We start from the raw sequence: 21,030 nt of genomic DNA, 5'->3' as shown, positions 1-21,030 counted from the left end.
ATGGAAATACCCATTTGATCATCCATGGAGAACAACAAGATAAAACAGCAATATATGTTTGAGCAACTCCTTCTGCTTGCCCCACTACTTTTTGAGTCACAATGCCAATTTGATGAGCTAAATTCCCTTATAGCCCAAGCAACTAGTGCTGTTGCCCTCACCTTGATCAGTAATTCACTCAAAAAAACAGCACTTTCAACGCTCTAGTGACACTATATCCAAGAAAGTTCCTTCTTGTCTCAATTTTGTGATCTATTTATTCAAGTCATTGTAGATATTCCTAGGAGATGTTATACACATTCCCGGCTCCTCCACTATACACTATATTTTTTCAACTACTACTAGATACAGACTCTACTCCACCTGAGATTTACAACAATCCAAAGTTGTATCCATACTTTGCTGATGCTTTAGGTGCCATTGGCGGCACCCACATCAATAGTGCCTCGTCAAGCGCTGAAAGGCATCTATCCTGCAATTGCAAAGGTGGTTTATCGCAAAACTGCCTTGCACGTTGCTCATTTGACCTGTTGTTCTTCTACATCCTGACGGGCTGAGAAGGTTCAACTGCAGATGCAGCAGTATTTGATGATGCTAGGAGGCATAACTTTTGGATCCCCAAAAGCAAGTACTACCTTGCTAATGCAGGATTTGGCATCTGCAGCCAATTGCTTATTCCTTACCAAAAGGAACACTACCACCTTGCTGAATGGGGCTATGCTGCAGTCAGGTAAATCTGTAGTGTCATTTTTCATTTACATCTGGCTAACTTGTGTGCAGACCTAAGAACACACGGGAGCTGTTTAATTTGCATCATGTGCAGGCACACAATTGTGTGGAACATATCTTTGGTGTCCTGAAGAGAAGGTTCCAAATACTCACCTGCCCCCCAGACTTTTCTATGGACATCCAGTCACGAATTCCAGCAGCACTTGCAATGCTCCACAACTTCATTTGCATTCACAATCCAGATGAAATCAATGACTTACTCCCACCCAAAAATGGCAAGGAGAAAGAGTAGCATGTTTCATTATTGACTGGCGCTGTTGAACAAAGCTAAGAGGGTGGAAGTGAGATGTGGCAGGATTATCATTGTGAATTGTTGGCTAGAGGTATTGTAGCAAACTCAAACTAAAAGTAGCCCATGCACTTGAAAGTTTGATTAATGAAGAATAAACTTTCTTCCATAACATTGACAACGCTAAGGAGACAAGATAGCTAATAGCAATATAGGAAAAAAATATTCAGTGCTATCATACAACAGACATCCAGCAATGAAAGATGGCAACACTACAACCCAAGCTGCTTGTAAACCCAGGCCTTGTAAACACCTTCCTTTGCATCCGCAACCCTCAAATAATATTTGGCCCAGCGTGCATTTTCCTTGAAGAGGTCAATAATCACCACCATTTGCTTATCCTCAAGATAAGTTTTGAGTGCCAGGCAGTGGTTGATGGTGTTATCTACCATCTGCTGCATCTCTGCATTATGAGGTGCCCTTCTCTCATTATTTTTCAAGTTGATATACATTTGGGAAGTTGTGGCAGATAAAGCGGGTGCTTGGGATGCACCCATGATTTCTTGGACAGTGTAGAAATGCACTCTGAAATTGTGTGTTCTTCTGGTCATTGTCCAGTAAGCAAGTGTTCATGGGGGATAAGGTGTTATTTACAAGGCTGTAGGCCTCATGTTGGGTAGGACGCGTATGTGAACAAAAAGAGCTGGCATTAGGGGAGGGGGTTTTCTTTGATGGAGGGGTCTCAATAGAACCCATGTTAGAGGAAGGTTGTTTGCTTGAAGATTGCATAGACATGCTAATAGGAGGTAGTGTGGGGGCCATAGTACAATCACTAGTGTCATAGCTGGAAGTCCCAAACCATGGAATGGATTACCCAATACCAGATATTGGTATTTCCTGCCTATCCCAATCAAGATCCATTGGCTCATCATCAATATCTTTGTTATCAGGTGTGTCATCTTCCTCAAAATCATTGTCATCCAATATACTATTGTCTACTCTACCAGTGGGGTCTCTAGCAGTGGCTTGTGTGGCGTAAAATACATGGGTGCCCTTTGGAACTTGAGCAGGACAGATAGTGTCCATCATTGCATAGTGAGGCAATCCTTGAGTTTTGAGATCAATAATATTGGTACTTGGGGAAAGCCTTCACAACGGTGAAAAAATTAGCGGTTCAAAAATGTAATAAATGACTTACTGCAATGAAGGTATCAATCACAGCACTATTTGCAGCAGCATAGTCAAGCCCATGCTCCAATAAAAATACAAAATCAGACTGGTTATACAGCTGTTGAACACCTTTGAGGTCAGTTTTTAGCTGGAGGAAAACAGCTAAGACATCAGTTGATCTGGATATTAGTATTACTTACATCTTTCCACTTGGCCTTGCATGCCTTTGGTATCTTGACAGCCCCAACAGTCCAACATTGAGCAACTGCCACTGCAGTGCCAGTCCAGATAGCAGGCTTGAATGTGAAGTTATCTTTAGCCTCCAATTCATGCTCTATAATAAAACTAATGAGAGTTTCTATATCTTTTGTTGTCCATTTCCATTGGTTGACTTTGGTATTCTGGATGGCTGTGTCAGCCTGGAGTGTAATAGCAGTAGCAGATTTCTTGGCCATATCCTCACAACTCCTGAGGTTGTACTTGCATGGTTTCTTTCTGGACCTGGAAAAAAGACATCAGGACATAGTCATAGGGTTAAAACTGGTGCAAAAGCTAGAGAAATTGATAAAGATCAGTGATATTCTTGTCGCATCTCTATCCTATCCCCTCGCACACTGATGTGGCTGAAAATAGTAAGTCCCATCACATCACCATCACAAATTTGGCATTCTAGCATGAGTCAAAAATCAAAATTACAAGCAAAGCTTGTTCATCCTAGCTAGCTTTTGTTGCCGTATGGTCTCTAGATAACACAAGGACATTATAGTACCAGTGTTGGTTTCCAACAGTAGCCACAGCAGTGTGAGAAAGTGAAGTTTGAATAAAATGGAAAGTGCTGCATAGCATAGTGTGTGAAAACTACAAAAAAAAAGTTCAAGTGGAGAATGAAATTTGAAGGTCCAAAAATTGTGTATTGTAACACCCAGTCTTTATCCCTTAAGCGCACATTGTCTGTATTCAGTAAAATATCCTTTATCCACTTATGGAAAAGGGGATGCAGATGAGGAAGCAGATTTGCTTAAGATCTTGAACACCAATATGCACAGGAATGTTACTGATTGACTTGGAGATGTTCTAAAATATTGGTTAAAGTAGGTAGTGCCACCAGTTGTAACAGAGCTACGCACAGACACAACAGATGGGTTTCTGTTACCGGGCTTAAGCCACATCATTGTCACTCTTGAGAATATAAGCTCAGTATTGCTAGTGGCAAAAGCTTGCCTTGCAAAAAACTCTCACATCTCATTATACATTTTGTGAGCTTCCTGATATCCAGGACATAGCAACCCATTTGTAAACTTTGGGATACTAGTAGCTGTGGCAAGTTGGCCTGGTGCAAGAGTCTTGGGCCACCTGTTGGTACTTTGTTCCAAGCTAGCCATGGTTTATAGTTTACAGCATTTGCACTACCTGCTTTCACTGGTGATGGTGGCATTTGCAGACTTGCGCTTGATTTTCCCTGGTCATGCCCTATATACACTAGGTGTGATTGACCTGTAGCAACATGTTGGCAAGGTTAATAACTATAAATACACTAACTCACCTTGCCATTGAGCAGCAGCAACTTGCTGTCAGACATTTGCCACTACAATACAGTCAGTTACTAGGATAGCAAGGACTGACAGTAATACCTTCAGTTGTGCAAATAGTTGTAGGTAGCTGACAAGACACAGATTTGCAGATTTGGTATTCTCAGCAGAAGCTGCAGAGTGACTTTCCTGGCCTGTCCTGCCTGCAGTCATGCATGTATAAAAAGCTCTGTTCCTTTTAGAAAGGTAACATAACATTTATCACAGACAATGTCTGTTGCATTATCTGTGGTAAAGTCAGCAACCTCTTGGACATCCATGTTGGCTCTCAATTGTAGGCTCCCTTATGTATGCCATGCTCGGAACCCACCCAGACATTGCCTACGTTGTTGGAATACTAAGCAGGCATAGCTCAGCTCCAAGGAGCCATCACTGGGAAGCTGCAAAATGTGTCCTCCGATATCTGAAAGCAACCAGGGACATGGAACTACGATATGATGGCACAGATGTCTCCATGGACATGGATTTCTATGGATATTCAGATGCAGATTGGTCTGGAGACCCAGACACATCTCGATCAACATCAGGGTTTGTCTTTATCACCATCCAAGGAGCAATCTCCTGGACAAGCAAAAGACAAAGCATGGTCGCTTTATCCTCCACAGAGTCAGAGTACATTGGATTGAGCAATGCTGGACAACACCTTGCATGGCTTTGGACATTTTTTGAAGAAATTGGACATGCTCAAAATGGACCTACAACATTGCACTGTGACAATCAAGCAACTATCATTCGTACACGAGATCCACAGTTCCGTGCTCGCACAAAACACATTCAACGGAAATATCATTTTATCCGAGATGACTTAGTATCAAAGGGAGAGGCAGTAATCAGATACGTTCCTACAGGAGATATGGTTGCCGACATTCTCACTAAACCCCTCACTCACAAAAAACACTGGAAATTCTCTAAAGCTATGGGACTACGGTTGCACTTGAGTGGGAGTGACAAAACCGGATAAACCCAGTCTCTGCCGAAGCAGCCATTGTTCTCCATGGAGCATAGCCACCACTCCATGGAGTAACCATTGTTCTCCTAGGAGTCATTATACTGTAGCAAGTAGCACCTCTGACTATAAGTAGTAGGGGGTTTAGTATAGGAATACCTCAGTCATTTCTATAGCCTCTCGGGCAGCGGCTGAGGTATGTTACATTACATTTATTAGAGATCACCTTAAACTAACATCTATTGTAGTTTCACTTAGGTAAATAATAAGTTGTTTCTATAGCCTCTCGGGCAGCGGCTGAGTTTCACTTAGTTTTATTATGGTGGACTTGGTGGGCTATAACATAGCTAACATAGACTACCATATCTTAGTACAATGCTAGATCTGACCAAGTAGTGCATATTTACAAAATGACATAGCTCCTCATACTTTACCAGAGCTAATAATCATGAAAGATGTGCTAGATTTTTGTGAACTTAATGACCATTGTATTATGGTAACTCAGAATGATACTCAATGTAGACATGTCAGTTTTGATAACACAAAATAAGAACATATATAGCTTTGTTGTACCTTCATCAATTTTCTGATGTTAGTGGTGTAACTCTACAATATTCCGGAACGTACCGGTGTTGTGAATGACAAAAATTTCGCTTTTCCTCCGCCGGGTCAAATGATAACGCCACGGCAGGAACCGAAGCGGAGTCACAACGTAATCAGTTCATCAGATCGATAAAAAAATTTCGGTGCGAGGTAGTATAATTATCGCCAAACATCTCCAATCTCCCTTTCTTCCTTACCACCACATCCGTCCCTCTGCTTTCCAGTAAGTGGTTTACCGTGTTCTTATATTCTAAGACTGATCATAATTGATCATCTAATGTATTCTTTTCGACACAAATTGGTCATTGTAGCTGACTTACATCTTCTGACTTTGCTCGCCAAATGGGAAAGGAAAAAACTCACGTTAACGTTGTTGGTTTGTTGATTTATGTCTTCATTTGTGTCTTAATCTAATGGGTTGTCATCTCACCTGTCGCAGTGATCGGACACGTTGATTCAGGGAAATCGACGACGACTGGACACTTGATCTACAAGTGCGGTGGAATTGACAAGCGCACTATCGAGAAGTTCGAAAAAGAAGCGGCTGAACTCGGCAAGGGTTCTTTTAAATATGGTGGGCATCATCGATCTATCGATAATGGGATCTTTTTTACTGAATGCATCATGTAGCGTGGGTATTAGACAAGCTAAAGGCTGAACGTGAGCGGGGTATCACGATTGATATCGCATTGTGGAAGTTCGAAACGCCCAAGTTCATGGTTACAGTAAGTAGTTGTTTAACATTGATTGATGTAATCCCATCGACATATTTTTCCTTCTTCATTAATTTTAGGTAATCGATGCTCCAGGCCATCGCGATTTCATCAAGAACATGATTACTGGCACCTCCCAGGCTGACTGTGCCATCCTTATCATTGCCGGCGGTACTGGTGAATTTGAAGCTGGAATCTCGAAGGATGGGCAGACTCGTGAACACGCCCTTTTGGCGTTTACCTTGGGTGTTAGGCAACTCATTGTTGCTGTCAATAAAATGGATACTACGAAGGTCAGTCATTCTTATTTGTATGGTCTCGCATCAATTACAACGTATGACCCAGTGGAGCGAGGATCGTTTCAATGAAATTATCAAGGAAACCTCTACTTTTATCAAGAAAGTTGGTTACAACCCGAAAGCTGTCGCCTTTGTCCCCATATCTGGGTGGCATGGTGACAACATGTTGGAAGAGTCTCCCAAGTATTCACGTCAATAATTTTTTTATATCATCATTTACTAATGATTATGCTGTAGTATGCCGTGGTACAAAGGTTGGACCAAGGAGACTAAGGGCGGCGTTGTGAAAGGCAAAACTCTTTTGGATGCTATTGACGCCATTGAGCCACCCGTCCGTCCTTCAGACAAGCCCCTTCGCCTTCCCCTTCAGGACGTATACAAGATTGGCGGCATTGGAACCGTCCCAGTTGGTCGCGTTGAAACTGGTGTCATAAAGGCTGGCATGGTTGTTACCTTCGCTCCTTCTAACGTGACTACGGAAGTCAAGTCTGTTGAGATGCATCACGAGCAGCTTGTTGAAGGTGTCCCTGGAGACAACGTAGGGTTCAACGTAAAGTATGTGTTTTTATCCATGACTAGTTCACAGCAGAGCTGACAACAGTGTCAAGAAATGTGTCTGTGAAGGATATTCGCCGTGGTAATGTCGCTTCTGACTCCAAGAACGACCCAGCCAAGGAAGCAGCATCATTCAATGCTCAGGTTATCGTTTTGAATCACCCAGGCCAGATTGGTGCTGGATACGCGCCAGTTTTAGATTGCCACACAGCGCACATAGCGTGCAAATTCGCCGAATTGATTGAAAAGATTGATCGTCGAAGTGGTAAATCTTTGGAGCAGGCTCCGAAATTCGTGAAGTCTGGCGATGCCTGCATCGTAAAGCTTATCCCCTCTAAACCTATGTGTGTGGAGTCGTACAATGAATACCCTCCTCTTGGTCGCTTTGCCGTTCGTGATATGAGGCAGACTGTCGCAGTCGGTGTTATTAAGTCTGTTGATAAAGCCGACAAATCTTCTGGCAAAGGTGCGTAGTTGATGTTCCCATTGGCCGTGTTCACCGGTTTAACCATGCTATTCCAGTGACAAAATCGGCGGAAAAGGCCGCAAAGAAGAAGTAAAAGCTTGGGCGAGATGGTCTGCCGTTTTCATACATGTAATCATTGTCACAGTAACTGTATGATCAGAGTGAATTTGCAACATGTGCACCGTTTTGACTTGATTTCGGTAGAAAAATGAGACTTCTGTAGAATAAATCTTGGCCTCGTAACTAACCAGTCCTGACACAAAAGTGAGCTGAGAAACGATCGACATCGTGTATGTTTGAGAAGCAGCTAGCACAATACTCACTACCAACCACACACATGGTAGCCGTATCGCTTTGGATTTTGAACGGCCAATCGCCAGCCTGTGCCAGTAGCAGCTAATATGAGGCAAAAAGACGTCGACCGTATCGTCATATCAGCAAAGAAGAGCGAAATGGGCAATCGAGTAAGTGCAGGTTCGCTGTGTTCAAAAATAGCCTAGAAGATCTCATGAGTGCACGTGTAAGCGGAGAAGCGAATAAGATACCAAGCCCAGGCTGTTATTAGATTGAAGCGATATGTCAAAAATAGGCTAACTTTGAATTCATCAAAGTCTTCGAGCAACCACCCTAAAGGCGTTGCAACGCATGCTCGTGTCATTGCAGTATGTTCTCTGGACAAGCAGCACACAACGGTTGCCTTTAGAAGTGATGCAGTCTGTTTAGAACCAGCTGGTACACGCAGACCTCCCTTTGACAGGACGCGTGACATCCCACCAAATGTGAGTCGGGACTTAGCAAAATTTTAGTGAAGTTGGTTAGTCAGCAATAAATTATGAGGTGTGATCATCTGGCAGAACAGAGGGGAAGAATTACACCTATGTTGTAGGACATGCTGATAGTGAAGGGATGTGCAAACAGGTTGCTGGAGGGAGCGAAGATGAGAATGAACTTGTGGTTGAAGATGATGAAGGTGATTTTGAATGTTTGGTACAAGATGGAGGCTTTGAGCCAACATTAAGCATTGAGAGGGCGGAAGATATATCATTTGATATGAATGCTGAAGATGAGGGTGGTTGTCATATCAGAACAGTACTCCGGCATCTCTGAAGGAGATATTTCCTCAAGTCCGAACCTCCTGATTCTTCGGTATTCTCGGGATTACGCCCCTCATGACCTGCCAGTCGGCTTAGCCCCACCCCCACCCCCACATGGTACTCCAGACTCTCGTTCTGATACTCCTGCACCGGACTTCTAGTCTGTGATATGCTCCTATGCACATTCCCGTACTCCTCATGCACTCTGTAGTTTAGACCTTATGATACGCTCCTTGCACATATGTTTCTCTCTCGCTAGATAATTGTCCGCAATGGAACTCCGTACCTACATTACTCCTTACAAGCACCTACTCCTCCGACAGTATATAAGTTGTAGCTCCTGTACTTCGTTCCTGCAGTTCAAATATCAACTAGATTCCCTCACCTTTTTACAAGTCTCTTTCTAAGTCTTTCCAATCCTTCTCCAAAGGATCTTGACTCTGCTCCCTTGTCATCCTCTACTCTCCTCCGTCCATGTCTGTCGAGTTAGGGACCAAGGTCTGCAGAAGGGCCTAGTGCACGAGCTAAGCCAATTCCCCACCTTGTACTTTGTTACGCCCCTACTCCATCTCTGTACTCCGTAACTCCAAACACTCCGTAAGGTCACGGTTCTGACAGTGGTGGGGTGTTTCATGACAGTGCTGAGGGCTCCAATAATGTAACCAGATGATTTTATCACTCCAAAATTGTCTAGTTCTACTGAGTGACCACGACCTACAAGCTAACAACATTGAAATTTGGCTAAGTCCTGTGTCACAAATGTGTGACCTGCCATGTTATGGTCCACATTTACCAGTCCGTTCACAAGCTCACAATTTTTCTAATTTATTGATTATTGAGTCCGAGCTTGTCTTTGGTACTGGTCACGAGTCTAAATAAATCTCAGCAAATTGAGTGAAATAGAAAATATTGATTAGTTTCCAGGCCACATCCTACTACACTTCCCTCCCCTTTTCCAAGTTTGAGGCCACTGCTGATTCTGGCTCTGAGGGCTGGTTTCATCTTTCAGAAGCAGTGACTACAGATGCTGCCTCTATTACTGCTGAGGGTATGGTATGGGGGGTACTTTGGATGGCATCTGCCACAGCCAGTGTTATTGTGGTGTTGCCAGAGTGCGCACTGGCAGGTGGACTTGCATCAGTAAGCGGTTGGAGTAGGTCATCAGAGGCTCCACAAGACACCAGTTTGGGGGAGGCTGATAAGAGGGACATTAGTTTCTGGAAGTAGTGAGTCCACTATGTTATAAATATGATCTGGTCTGCTGGGCACAATTTCAAGCCTGGACAGTGTGGTAATTAGCATATTCCTGATGGAGAGCACAGAAGCACTTACAATGGATCATTTGGTGGGTTATTAGCCATGTTCTGGATTGAGCTGATAGGTTCTACCCTGGTGGTGCCAGACTCAATGGCCATTTCATTTGGGGAAGTTAAAGTGCTGGCTTGAGCGTCACTTGATGTTGTCACTTTGCTTGCTAAAGGACTGTTTTTTTGCTTGGCAGGGCATATTGGGGGATTATCTTGATGGGACTGCTTGTAGTTGTCCTTATGGACAGCCACATATTCACACGTATCTGCTTGGACAGCCTCTTTTTTGACAGCCATCTTCTTGGAATTTATTGGCACAACATGGTTGGCATACCAGTCTAGCTTGCAATAGCATAGCTGTGGTACCTTCTGGTACATTTTGGACCTGTATGAATCAAGTACTTCCCAACAAGCAGCTGCTTTTGGTAGCAGGAACAGAAACATCTCCAACCGCAGACACAACAAACACAGCGAGAGACAAACATACCCCAGTGGGAACAGAAACACTGAGGTTTTAACTATGAAGGAGACCACATTATATACAGACTAGAATACTAATAGAGAATGCCAACAAGCGGAGTGTGAATGAAAGATATGCTGGTGTTGAGTTGGAACTCAACACACTCCCTCAACAAGATAACAGAGAAAGTCCAGACAAATGATGGAAGAAGGATCACCGAAGCAAGGCTTTGTTGGCAACATTGAATTGTGTAGAAATCCATAAGGGTAGGAAAAGGCCGGAATTGATATGTTTGTGAATGAGATGGTATCTGACGTCTATGTGCTTGGAACAAGAGTGATTAGAGGCTTCCTTTGAAAGAAAAATGGCCCCAGTATTACCTATGGATAAGGCAGCATAGTAGCATGGTTTGGGGTTAGATGGTGAACAGTGAATGCGATATTGGGACAGGTGTATATAACGAGGTACAAGAGTTTGCCCACAAGTTTGCTATAGGTGTTACAACAGCATTTTTGTCATCTATTTTCTCAGCTAGCACATTATCTGCCATTGCTGTAAACTCAGCATCAACAAACAGAATGCTTCTTCTCAGTAATCCTGACCACCAAGGTTTTCTTGTAGTTGTTTTACCAGGTCTAGATTGACAGTGACTGAGCAATCCTTTGCAGTGACTTGAACAAAGTCCGGTGTAAGCCACATGTGTTGTGGTGATGTTCCACTTGGCAGGACCATTTTTTCCTCTGAAGAAAGATGGTGATTACTCTGATATTTCTGAAAGTCATCCAGCTTTTCTTGAACCAAAGGCAGCCACAACCAATTAAAAGCTCAGCTAGAAAATGATGATTTTACTCTAAGGGTTAATGGATTATAAATATACACATGTAGCTCATTGTTTGGATTAAAAACTCCTTCACTTTGGCCTATTAGTATAACGTGCCGGATACTATGCCCCTCACCTGCCCATTTCCAGTGCCAAAAACCCTCAATAGGTGTGTTATGTTTGCTCTGAACTTGTACCGCTGTAGGCCAGAATCAAGTGCAAATTCAGGAGCGGCATTGAGCCTGTACAGCAATATCAACATTAGCTATATACAAGGGGCTACAATCTCACCAAAGAGTCTCTTGAGATCTAATCATTTCACCAACCTCTGAGCCTTTGTCAGCTGTTAACTGGAGGGGAATGCCTGCATATAAGTATTAGCTGATGTTTCTGTAACACCCAGTATATCCACATCCATACATCTCTACCATGTCTAGAAATACATGTGCAATGGTTTTTGCACAGTAAACATTAGGTAAGACGCACATATAAGGAACAAATGACACAAATTGATCTTTTGATGAATATATGGGGAGAGATACTTTACCACCCATCCTCAATGTCTGTTCCACTAGTTTATCATGTCCATCCATGTGTTGATGATGCCATGGCCCAAGACAATTGAGTGGAATGTGGCCAATAGCATTTTTTGATCCCACTAACCGCTTGTCAAACTCTTCATCAAAGTGGTCATGAAGTACTTGTCGAACATCTTTCCTGGGAATCAATAGACATAGTAAATTTAAAATAATATAGTATAAAACTCACTATTTTGTTATTATTCCTTGATTTGCAAGCTGTTGACAAATCTGGTTTACTCCCCATTTCCCGGCAAGGTCATGCCTTTTGATGTCAATAAACACCTGTGCTTGGTCAACATGGTCTGCTGCATTTTTACGAACACTTTCAATTCCAGGCTTGTCACAAAGTTGATATAGCTTGTTTCTCCTTGAAGAAAACTGACCAAATTTGGTAGCTTAAGAAGTTTAAGCACTTACTAGATGTCTAAGCCAAACTCCTTATTCAGCCGTGATATCTGCCGAATGGCTAATAGTGTTACAACCAAGAGTTTGTATACTCTGGCGCACAACTCAGACAATGCTTATAAAAAAGTGAGGGGAGTGGTTACCCTTTAGATAGGACCAAGTTTGTTGTGGGTAAACAACAGGAGGACTTGCTGAGGAGTCTCCTTGATCTATTGGGGTATATATACTACTACAGGTTGTTTGTACATATATACTATACAGTTGATGAAGGCAGTGGCTGATGATGTCATAGGGCACAGCCTGTGTGACCAGCTCCGCTGCATGAGATACTTGTATCTAAAAATGAAGAAAGGCAGCACGGCACGAGAAGGTGGAGTTTGAACAAAAAAATGGAAAGTGCCGCATGGCACAGTGTGTGAAAACTACAGAAGAGGGTTAAATAGGGGAATGAAATTTAAAGGTCCAAACATTGTGTATTGTAACAAACAGGCCTGAACCACTGTTCTCTTTTGCATACTGCTTAAAGGCTTCTTGCAACTTGTCATCTGGAGGGTCTGTGAACTGTCTCAGTGAAGCACATCACAAAGAAAAGCATACAAACAGTGTTTCTCTCCACACTAATTGTGTCCAAATGAATTGGCTGAGGTCTAAAAGGCTGTATTTTGTAGCTCGTCAACTATCTGAGCCTCAGCAACGGTCTGCAGATACAGTTCAAGTTGTGGGATCAAAGTATATGTTTGTACATATTAGGCTCAACTTTCTTGCGCTGCGCAGCTTCCTTTTTTTTTAGTTCAAGAGTAACCGCACTGTGAGACCAAGGACATGTGATAATCACCCTGGGCCAAACCTGTTTTAGTAGGGAGAAAGTCAAAGTCTTCAAGTGAAAATAAACACTATCATGCAATAATCAACTGATTCTGTGGTGACAGGATCAGGTGATTATTGCCTATTTTATGTCCAAATTCACCTCATGCACAATTTTTGGGTCAATGATGTATAGCACTACCTTTTAAGGTTATTTTCCTACTATGTTTCACCTGTAAAAAATACACTGATTGCTAGGCATGTTCACATATTATACACATTGATATTGCCTATGTAAGAAATTTGTTTACCTGGTATAGGATATAGTGATTTCACTCCTGGGATCATCCAATTCAAGTCAAATTTGCCTAATATATACCGGTAGTTTTTCCTAACCTTGAATGTTGAGAAAATCACTAGAATACTAATCAGCTCAAGTGATAGTGATTTCACTCCTCCCATCAGATCATCTACTTTGAGTAAATCTCACCCAATATAAATGAGTACACTTTCCTCTTCCTAAAAGTTGTGGAAATCACTTGAACATTAGGATTACTTTTTCCTGGCCCAAGTGGCCGGTGTATCTGCTGTTGTTCCAACCAATTAAAAAACAACTAGATACATGCAGAAGTGATTATAAAACATCAACATCAGGATTAATTAGCTGTAGATGTAGTTGATACATTGATAGCTGCATATATACATATATGCTTGAGCTTGGAAAAAACCTGTATTAAAGGCTGTGGCTGAGTATGGTCAGTTCTGGCAGCTAAGTGGTAAGTAACTTCATATACAATAAGGCTCAGTGGCTCACTGGCTAGCTTTGATGCCCATTTGTTGTCAATACCTGAGAAGCACACTATGAGTATAAAAGGCATTAGGCTAAGGGCACTAGTATTACTGCCCCTGCATCATGTCTATACTCACAACTACTCCTACCTTTCTACATCAACTACTCCTACCTCTCTACATCAACTACTCCTACCTCTCTACATTCATCAAGCACACAAAACACTCAGAATCTGGGACCTACGCTATTCTCCTATCTTCATTGGACTTGTTACCATGAAGTCCTCTCAAATGGGCTATTTCCTCATTTCAATGCTGAGGTCAGTGATCTGTGCCCTTGGTTGTGGTGAGCCTTGAAGGGATACTATGTGCTCTATATTACCTTGTAGACTTTATCCAGGCCTGTGACTGAAGCAGGCGAGAGGGTAACACCCTCTGATATAATAGATCAATGTGCACAATACAACTACCTGGGTCCATCTTGCTTATGTGCCATGGGCTTGAATGATAGGGGAGCATATACAGAAACAGCAATAGGTGTAGCTACTGGTGGATCATTTGCCGGCAAATACATAGCTGCTTCCAAAGCTTGTTCCTGTGGTTATTATGGTGAGAGATGGACCTTCATCAATATTGATATCAATTTACTTTTTTGGTACTCACCAAGTCTTCAGTTGGCATGGAACGCATGTACTCCCAAAATGGGCTTTTGCTTAATAAATACCCTCTTTGTGGTAAGGCTGTAACTTTTTGTTAGCTGTTCCGAGACTGATTGCCTTTCAGAGGGTAACACCCCTCCAGTCCCACTATATGTAGATGATCAAGGGTCATTTGATAATCCTCGGTGTCGATGATGAGAACTGTTGTTAGAAAACCACACACAAAAACAAACTAACACACAATCCTCCCAGATTCCACGGAACTTGTTTATGGGCTTTGCCTCCTAGAACAGTGGGTGCTCTGGTTGTTCGTGGGGTGGTATGTATGAGGATCCTTCAAAGTAAAACCCAGAGATGTATGGGTGTGGGTTTTGAGGAGAAGGGATAGTTGGAATATAGAAAGATGGGGGCTTTGTGGCGAGTATAGACGAGCACTACCTTGCTAATTGTAGCACAAGGTAGGTTTGAAAACAACAATATGACGAGGTTCCCAGTGATAGCAGGCTCCTGATGCACAAACTGTAGTGCTCAGAAGGAGTCTAATCAAAAGGGATGACAATGACTTCAAAAGTGGGAAGTGACGATGACAGCAGTTGACAGTGGTAGCAGTGGGAAGTGTTGTGACCACACTGGATCACAAGCAGCAGAGTAGTGAACTTGAAATTAGAGAAGAAGTCTGGAATTGAGTTCTTGTTCTTTACAAGGTAAAATACAGGGGTTTATATAGTAAAAGAAAAGTAGGCTATGCACAGTATAGCTATGCAAAAAGAATGAGAAAGAACATGAAGGAAGGAATGTACGCTGACAAATCCTGCATAGGTAGTACAGGATAAGATTGTCAAAAAAAGGAAAAGAAAGGGATAGAACAATGAATGCTGTGAGTAATATCACAGGTTTGTACAGCCATAAAGTAAAGTCCGATAGCAAAAAGAGAGCAGGAAAATCATGATGTCATGGGAAGATACAGGTAAAAAAAGGGCAAGGCAAAACACTATCAGTATCAACACAGTTCCTTTATTGTCAGTCAGGCATTCTAAAAAATATGTGTCCATAAAAATGATTCAAAAATCAAAAATAATCGCACTGTAAATGAATGTTCTGTTAGTTTTGGTGATTCTGCACCTTTGTGCTACCTATATATTTTCATTCCTTTCTCTATCTATTCTTCTATCATTCACTATTGATTGTGTTCTCTATTATTTCGCCTTTGTGGCTGCTTTGTTTACCTTTGTTTACAAAACTTCGGACAGTACTGCAGAGTCCAATGCTTCCTATTCTCTAGTTACTCACATTGGACTCTAGGTACTGTATACCTATCATACTCTCTAATAATATAGTTACTCACATTGGACTCTAGTTCCAGTCCCTGATTGCTCTCAGCAAGTGGCTAGACACTTCCTTCAAGCTTTGTTCTTAATATGTTCTGCTGAAAAAAAAGAAACTGGAGCCACTGGTCCACCACCTAGTCCAAATCCGACAGTTCCATGGCCTCACCAATGGACTGGTTGTGTTGGACCACCTGGTCAAACAAGGGCGGGAGAGGAGTAGTCCCAATTTGGAACAAGTGAGTCCCAGGCAGCATGTGGTAGGTGTAGCTGTAGCAAAGACAATGGACAAAAGATAAGTGTACCCAAGTGAATGGGACAGCAATGAACATGGGCAACGCAAGGGGATGAACCTTCTCCAGCTCAAAAACTACCCACCCACGCTCCAACCAGGCAAGATGAGCGACCGATGTTTCGATAGTATATGATGGTAGATCGACATCATAAAGATGGACCTGCTGCCCTATTTGAACCGGCCGCCGGGGCTTTGCTGATATCAGCAGTGGCACGTGGTAGTCAACGGATTGGCGACGAAAGCAGATAGGAAGTGGTGACATCAGAAATGGTGGGGGTGCAAATAAGATGAGGAGGAGGAGGGTGGAGGTGATGAAAAGGTGGATTAGAATGGGGATCCAGAAACGACCGTCAGGTGAGAATAAAAAAGAGAGGAAAGGGCCCATGGTGGGGCTAGGCAAAGGAAGGGAAGTGAAGGAAACGACAAAAACGAGGGCGCAATGCAATGTGTAGCCAGTGGCAACGGGAAAATTTGCCGAAATGCGGAAATGCGGAAAGTACCGAATGGAAAAGCAAAGGTGAGTGTGACTGGATTGCTATTTCACGTGGCACTGTGCCTGTGTGGCGCAAAGGCAAGTCTTTTTGAATATTCGCTTCGTTATTGACACCTGTCCATGCTACCAATCAACATTGGTGCATGACATCGGGTGCTCCTCAGTAAGTCCTTCCAACCCATGGCAGCTTTCCACTGATACAATGCAGGCTGGTCCTCTGTCCCCTCAGGGTTTGGTGATGACTAAGAGAGTCTTCCATTATCACCAATGTGTTTGAACAATCACACAGCAGGTAGAACCTATTATGATTGATTTTACACAAAATGATGATGGCTCGGAAGAGACTGTTTGAGATATTGCAATATATCAGTTTTTTGGTGCAGTAAATCACATTTGTGACTTGCTTACAGTTATAGCTTGAATTAAATATGGGTGGTTAAAACTGGAGCTACAAAGTGTGAAAGGAAGTTAACAATGGAGATGAGATGGAGGGTGAAGATACTTGTGAATACAAGGCAGATGCTGATGCCAATGGTACAAACAGCAACTCTGAGATGACTGAAAATAGGGAGGGGGAGAACAAGGATACATGTTCCAAATCACCAGATGACAGCAGCTTGGAAGGGACTGTGTAGTGAATTACAATATATTAGATTCCTTACATGCACCATAAATCAAATTTTATCTTTTTGCTTACGGTTTATAGATTTGATTAGTTTGAGCCAGTCCAAGCTGGAGCTACAGAGTATATGTGACACAATGAAAGCTTGAATCCTATTTTTAAAGGAAAATAAGCTAGTCAAAAAGTCTCAAAGCTCGGGAAAAAAAGGATTTTACCCATGATAAGTGGGTAAAAATGACAAGGCCTTATAGAACGTGAAGTGCCAGTAATGTAAACCTAATTTAAAGTAAATAAACCTATGTATCTATATTACACTACCACCAAATATCCATAGGCTTCATGACTCCTCCTTCTTCTTGATGCCGTGGCAGCATGTTGTAGAGTTATTATTGTGGCTGGGTCCTGATTACCTTCACCTTTCTACTTTCAATACCATTCCTATCTGACCCACTCTTTCATCATAGTCATTTAGCCTATACATTCTATGCTCAATCTGTTGTACAGCCTGCTCCACCTACACTGCCAATGGATACAGTCTGAACAATCCCCATTTTGACGTTTTTCAAATTGCATAATCTGTACTTTGAACCCGTTGGGTTTGCATCAAGCACGGCAGACAATTTTACACAGGGACAATGCACATAAGACTCTTTCTCACCTGTTGTAGGTTTATTATTGTTTTTTTCCACAGCAATAAGGTTATTCTCCGTTAGATCTTCAAAGACTTCAGTCAGAAGTTATTTGCACAGATTTCATCCATTGTTGATGACACTGAAGTAGCAATAAGGTATGTCTCTTTTTATCAAGTGACCTGTATGCTATAAGTATGTCATATGTGTAGGTACTCTTTCTTTTGTGGATGATGAGAAACTTGCAAATCCTGTAAAAATTGTACATATTAGCCTCTGTTACTTCACTTTATTAACCAGTTCTTTTAGCCATTTATCCCAAATCTAAATCCTACAAACCTCCAAATGCTTTCTGGCCAGCTTCAAGGGATTATTCAGGCCATTTTTTACAGGGTGATTGACATTGAGATGCAACCTGAACACGTGCAACTTGTACAGGCCTTGAAGAAGAGCCGGGGAATCAATGAGGAAAAAGACAATAGAGATGAGGATGAAGAAGACAAGGATGATAGTGACAATGGTGATAGTTGCAAAGGTGGGGATCCTAGTGGTAGTATGCTACTAATACAAGCTCTGTTTATTCTCAGCCACCATCTGCATTAGCATAAGCGCTATAAATGCCCCCATTATATTCAACCACCACATCACAAGTCTACCTTCAGGTATAGTTTGTGTCCAGAATTCTTATATATGGGACTCATCAGTCCTAGCTATCCCCACTAATGTTTTTTGTCATTACAGTGATTTATTGGTATATGTAGAACCACTTTTATTTTTTCTGAGCTGTTGGTGAATAGGCAGAGGTAAGTTCACCCATCTAATACTTGGTGGTAGTCACTTATCGGGTTTTTGTGGTGCACAGACTTGATGAGTTATCAAGCAAAGCTCACAAGCCATTCATGAAATTATGGTGAGTAATTTCATGGTAGCATTTGTATAACATTACTGAGTCATGGTGTATTGTACATAGTATGAATAACTTACAGTATCTGATTTAAAGGTATGGTTTCAACTTTGTTAGGATAGTTTATCATTACATGTGTCATGTTACCATATTAGAAATATATGTTGATTTTACTGAATATGACCTCTGATTATAATACAAGTAAAAATAATGTAAATGCCCTGGAATAATATTTTATGGTAGTGATAGCTTTTATGTTTTATGGTAGCAGTTATAGTAGAGGTATAGTACATGTATTACAGAGGTGCTATCATAACTGGTATAGCAAATGTCTCAAAATAGTGCTGTTATATAGCGCTATATGATAGGGACTTGTCTAGGCGTACTATAGCTACTATTTTCCCTATATAGCACTATGGTGGCTATAATAGCTATAAAAGGCAGCTAGATTTTTCCTGATGGCCCTGGAGGTAATTGTCAAACCTGGTCAACGTGTTTCGGTTGATCCTGTGTTAGATGTGGACTGGAACCTTTTGCTAGACAAAATGTGGGATGCTATGGTCCAGACTGCATATGATTGTTATGACCACTTTGTCAATAACCTTGTTGTGCAAGATAAACTCCCAGCCAAGAAGGCCAGATTTCATGCTGGAAAATAAGGTATGCAGTGTTGGGGTTTAGCTTTCACATTATTTTGTTTTTGCCTTCACATTTGCCACTTTTTATGCATCTATCATGAAGTATGTTGAACTATGTTGCTGAAATATCTGAGGTCATTATACCCAAATGCATTGCCTAATTTAGATATGTGTCCAGTTGATTTTGTGTTATGTTGGCCAAAGCTATCAAATAATCAGGTTAATAATAAAGTGATTCTGTTTCCCAAAGATATATATTCATATATTCACTGAACTTCGAGGCTATATAGACATGTCCTTCACCACTCAGAAAGGTCTTGCACAGCCTGTGGAAAAGTCTTGAGCATACCACAAGGAGTTATGGCTCATTTGTCTATGTCAAAGAGCTGTTCATGGTACAAAAAGGGTAAAAGAAGGGAATTAGAAGCTGACAGTAACCCACCAGAGGAACGTGTGTATGAAGATCAGATGAAGAAGATATAGAATATGATGAAGATCTGATGGCCAACCTTGATATTATCACAGAGGAATTCCATATCACTACTTGAGATTCATTCCAGACTCGCAATCATCCCACACCTATGAAAATACTGTTTTAGGAGATGGCAAACCTCAGGCTGGCCCATCATTTCACAAGACCACTTACCATTTGATGGGAAAAACAATAAAAATAATGATAGAATGGTAAAAGTAAATGAGACAGCAGGGAGGATAACAAGGATGGACATAGATATCCACCAAAAATAGAGGGATCCCATGCTATAGATTTGAAGGACACCTTCAAACCAATAAAAGGACACATGATTCCCCTCTCTGCTCCAGAAAGAGATAAGGTTTCAAGTTTCATATATGAACAACTTAGGAATGGTTACATCAGATCTTCTAAAAGCCCTATGACGTCCCCGGTGTTCTTCATTCCAAAAAAGGATGGTAAGAAGCGCATGATTATGGACTATTGTTACTTAAATGAGTACACGGTTCAAAATGTGTATTTGTTGCCTTTGATCAGTCAGCTAGTAGATAAATTGGCTGGCGCCAAGATCTTAACTAAGATGGATCTCAGATGGGGGTACAATAATGTACAAATCAAAGAGGAGAATGCCTAGAAAGCTGCATTTATGTGCCACCGAGAATCCTTTGAACCCCTCGTTATGTTTTTTGGGTTGACCAATTCACTAGCAACCCTCCAGAGCATGATGAACAAGATCTTTGCGGATATGGAGGACTGCGTCATCATTTACATTGACGATTTATTAATATTTACAAAATCAGACAATGAGGCTGAGCATGACAGGATCATGCAAATAGTCCTTCAACGCTTACAGGAATGGGACCTATTTGTCAAACACAAAAAATGTAACTTTAAAGTAAAAGAAATAAACTTCCTTGGTATGATAATTGGCCAGAACAGAATCAGGATGGATCCTGAGAAAGTTCAAGCTATTTTGGATTGGCCCAAACCTACTCACATCAAAAGAGTTAGGGCCTTTCTTGGCTTAGGCAATTTCTACCAAAGGTTTGTTGAAAATTTTGCAAAGATAATGAGACCATTGAACGATCTCACTAAAAAGGACATTATCTGGCACTGGGGTGCAAAAGGACAAGAAGCTTTTGATAAGCTTAAACAGGCATTTACAACAGTGCCCATATTAGCATTTCCCAAGTTAGACAAAGAGTTCCAGCTAGAAAATGACTCTTCTGATTTTGCTAATGGGGCTGTTCTATCAATTAAATGCCCTGACAATCTTTGGAGGCCTTGTGCCTATTTATCGCATAGTTTGTTGCCCACAGAGTGCAACTATCAAATTTACAATAAAGAGATGCTGGCTATCATTAAAGCTTTAGA

General features: G+C 41.6%; 3 protein-coding genes across 3 annotated transcripts; 1 reads left to right on the top strand and 2 right to left on the bottom strand.

Moving 5' to 3' along the window:
- Positions 1-1,888: 1,888 nt before the first annotated feature.
- SERLADRAFT_434057 (uncharacterized protein) lies at positions 1,889-2,643 on the bottom strand (the record flags this gene model as incomplete). Its single annotated transcript, XM_007314333.1, has 3 exons — positions 1,889-2,071; positions 2,217-2,336; positions 2,389-2,643. 3 exons carry the CDS (start codon positions 2,641-2,643, stop codon positions 1,889-1,891), a joined length of 558 nt encoding a protein of 185 aa, XP_007314395.1.
- Positions 2,644-5,473: 2,830 nt separating this feature from the next.
- On the top strand, positions 5,474-7,608 carry SERLADRAFT_458623 (uncharacterized protein; the record flags this gene model as incomplete). The annotated part of the gene is made up of 9 exons (XM_007314332.1): positions 5,474-5,549; positions 5,638-5,702; positions 5,766-5,900; positions 5,957-6,051; positions 6,120-6,332; positions 6,385-6,521; positions 6,576-6,893; positions 6,947-7,359; positions 7,416-7,608. 8 exons carry the CDS (start codon positions 5,669-5,671, stop codon positions 7,451-7,453), a joined length of 1,383 nt encoding a protein of 460 aa, XP_007314394.1.
- A 2,006-nt stretch (positions 7,609-9,614) lies between these two features.
- SERLADRAFT_434054 (uncharacterized protein) lies at positions 9,615-10,138 on the bottom strand (the record flags this gene model as incomplete). Its single annotated transcript, XM_007314331.1, has 2 exons — positions 9,615-9,732; positions 9,786-10,138. 2 exons carry the CDS (start codon positions 10,136-10,138, stop codon positions 9,615-9,617), a joined length of 471 nt encoding a protein of 156 aa, XP_007314393.1.
- Between the last annotated feature and the right edge of the window lie 10,892 nt (positions 10,139-21,030).

Source organism: Serpula lacrymans (assembly GCF_000218685.1).
Source record: "Serpula lacrymans var. lacrymans S7.9 unplaced genomic scaffold SERLAscaffold_3, whole genome shotgun sequence".
Taxonomy (NCBI): Eukaryota; Fungi; Basidiomycota; class Agaricomycetes; order Boletales; family Serpulaceae; genus Serpula; species Serpula lacrymans.
The sequence above is the reverse complement of the archived record's forward strand: the minus strand, read 5'-3'. Positions and strand labels throughout refer to the sequence as shown.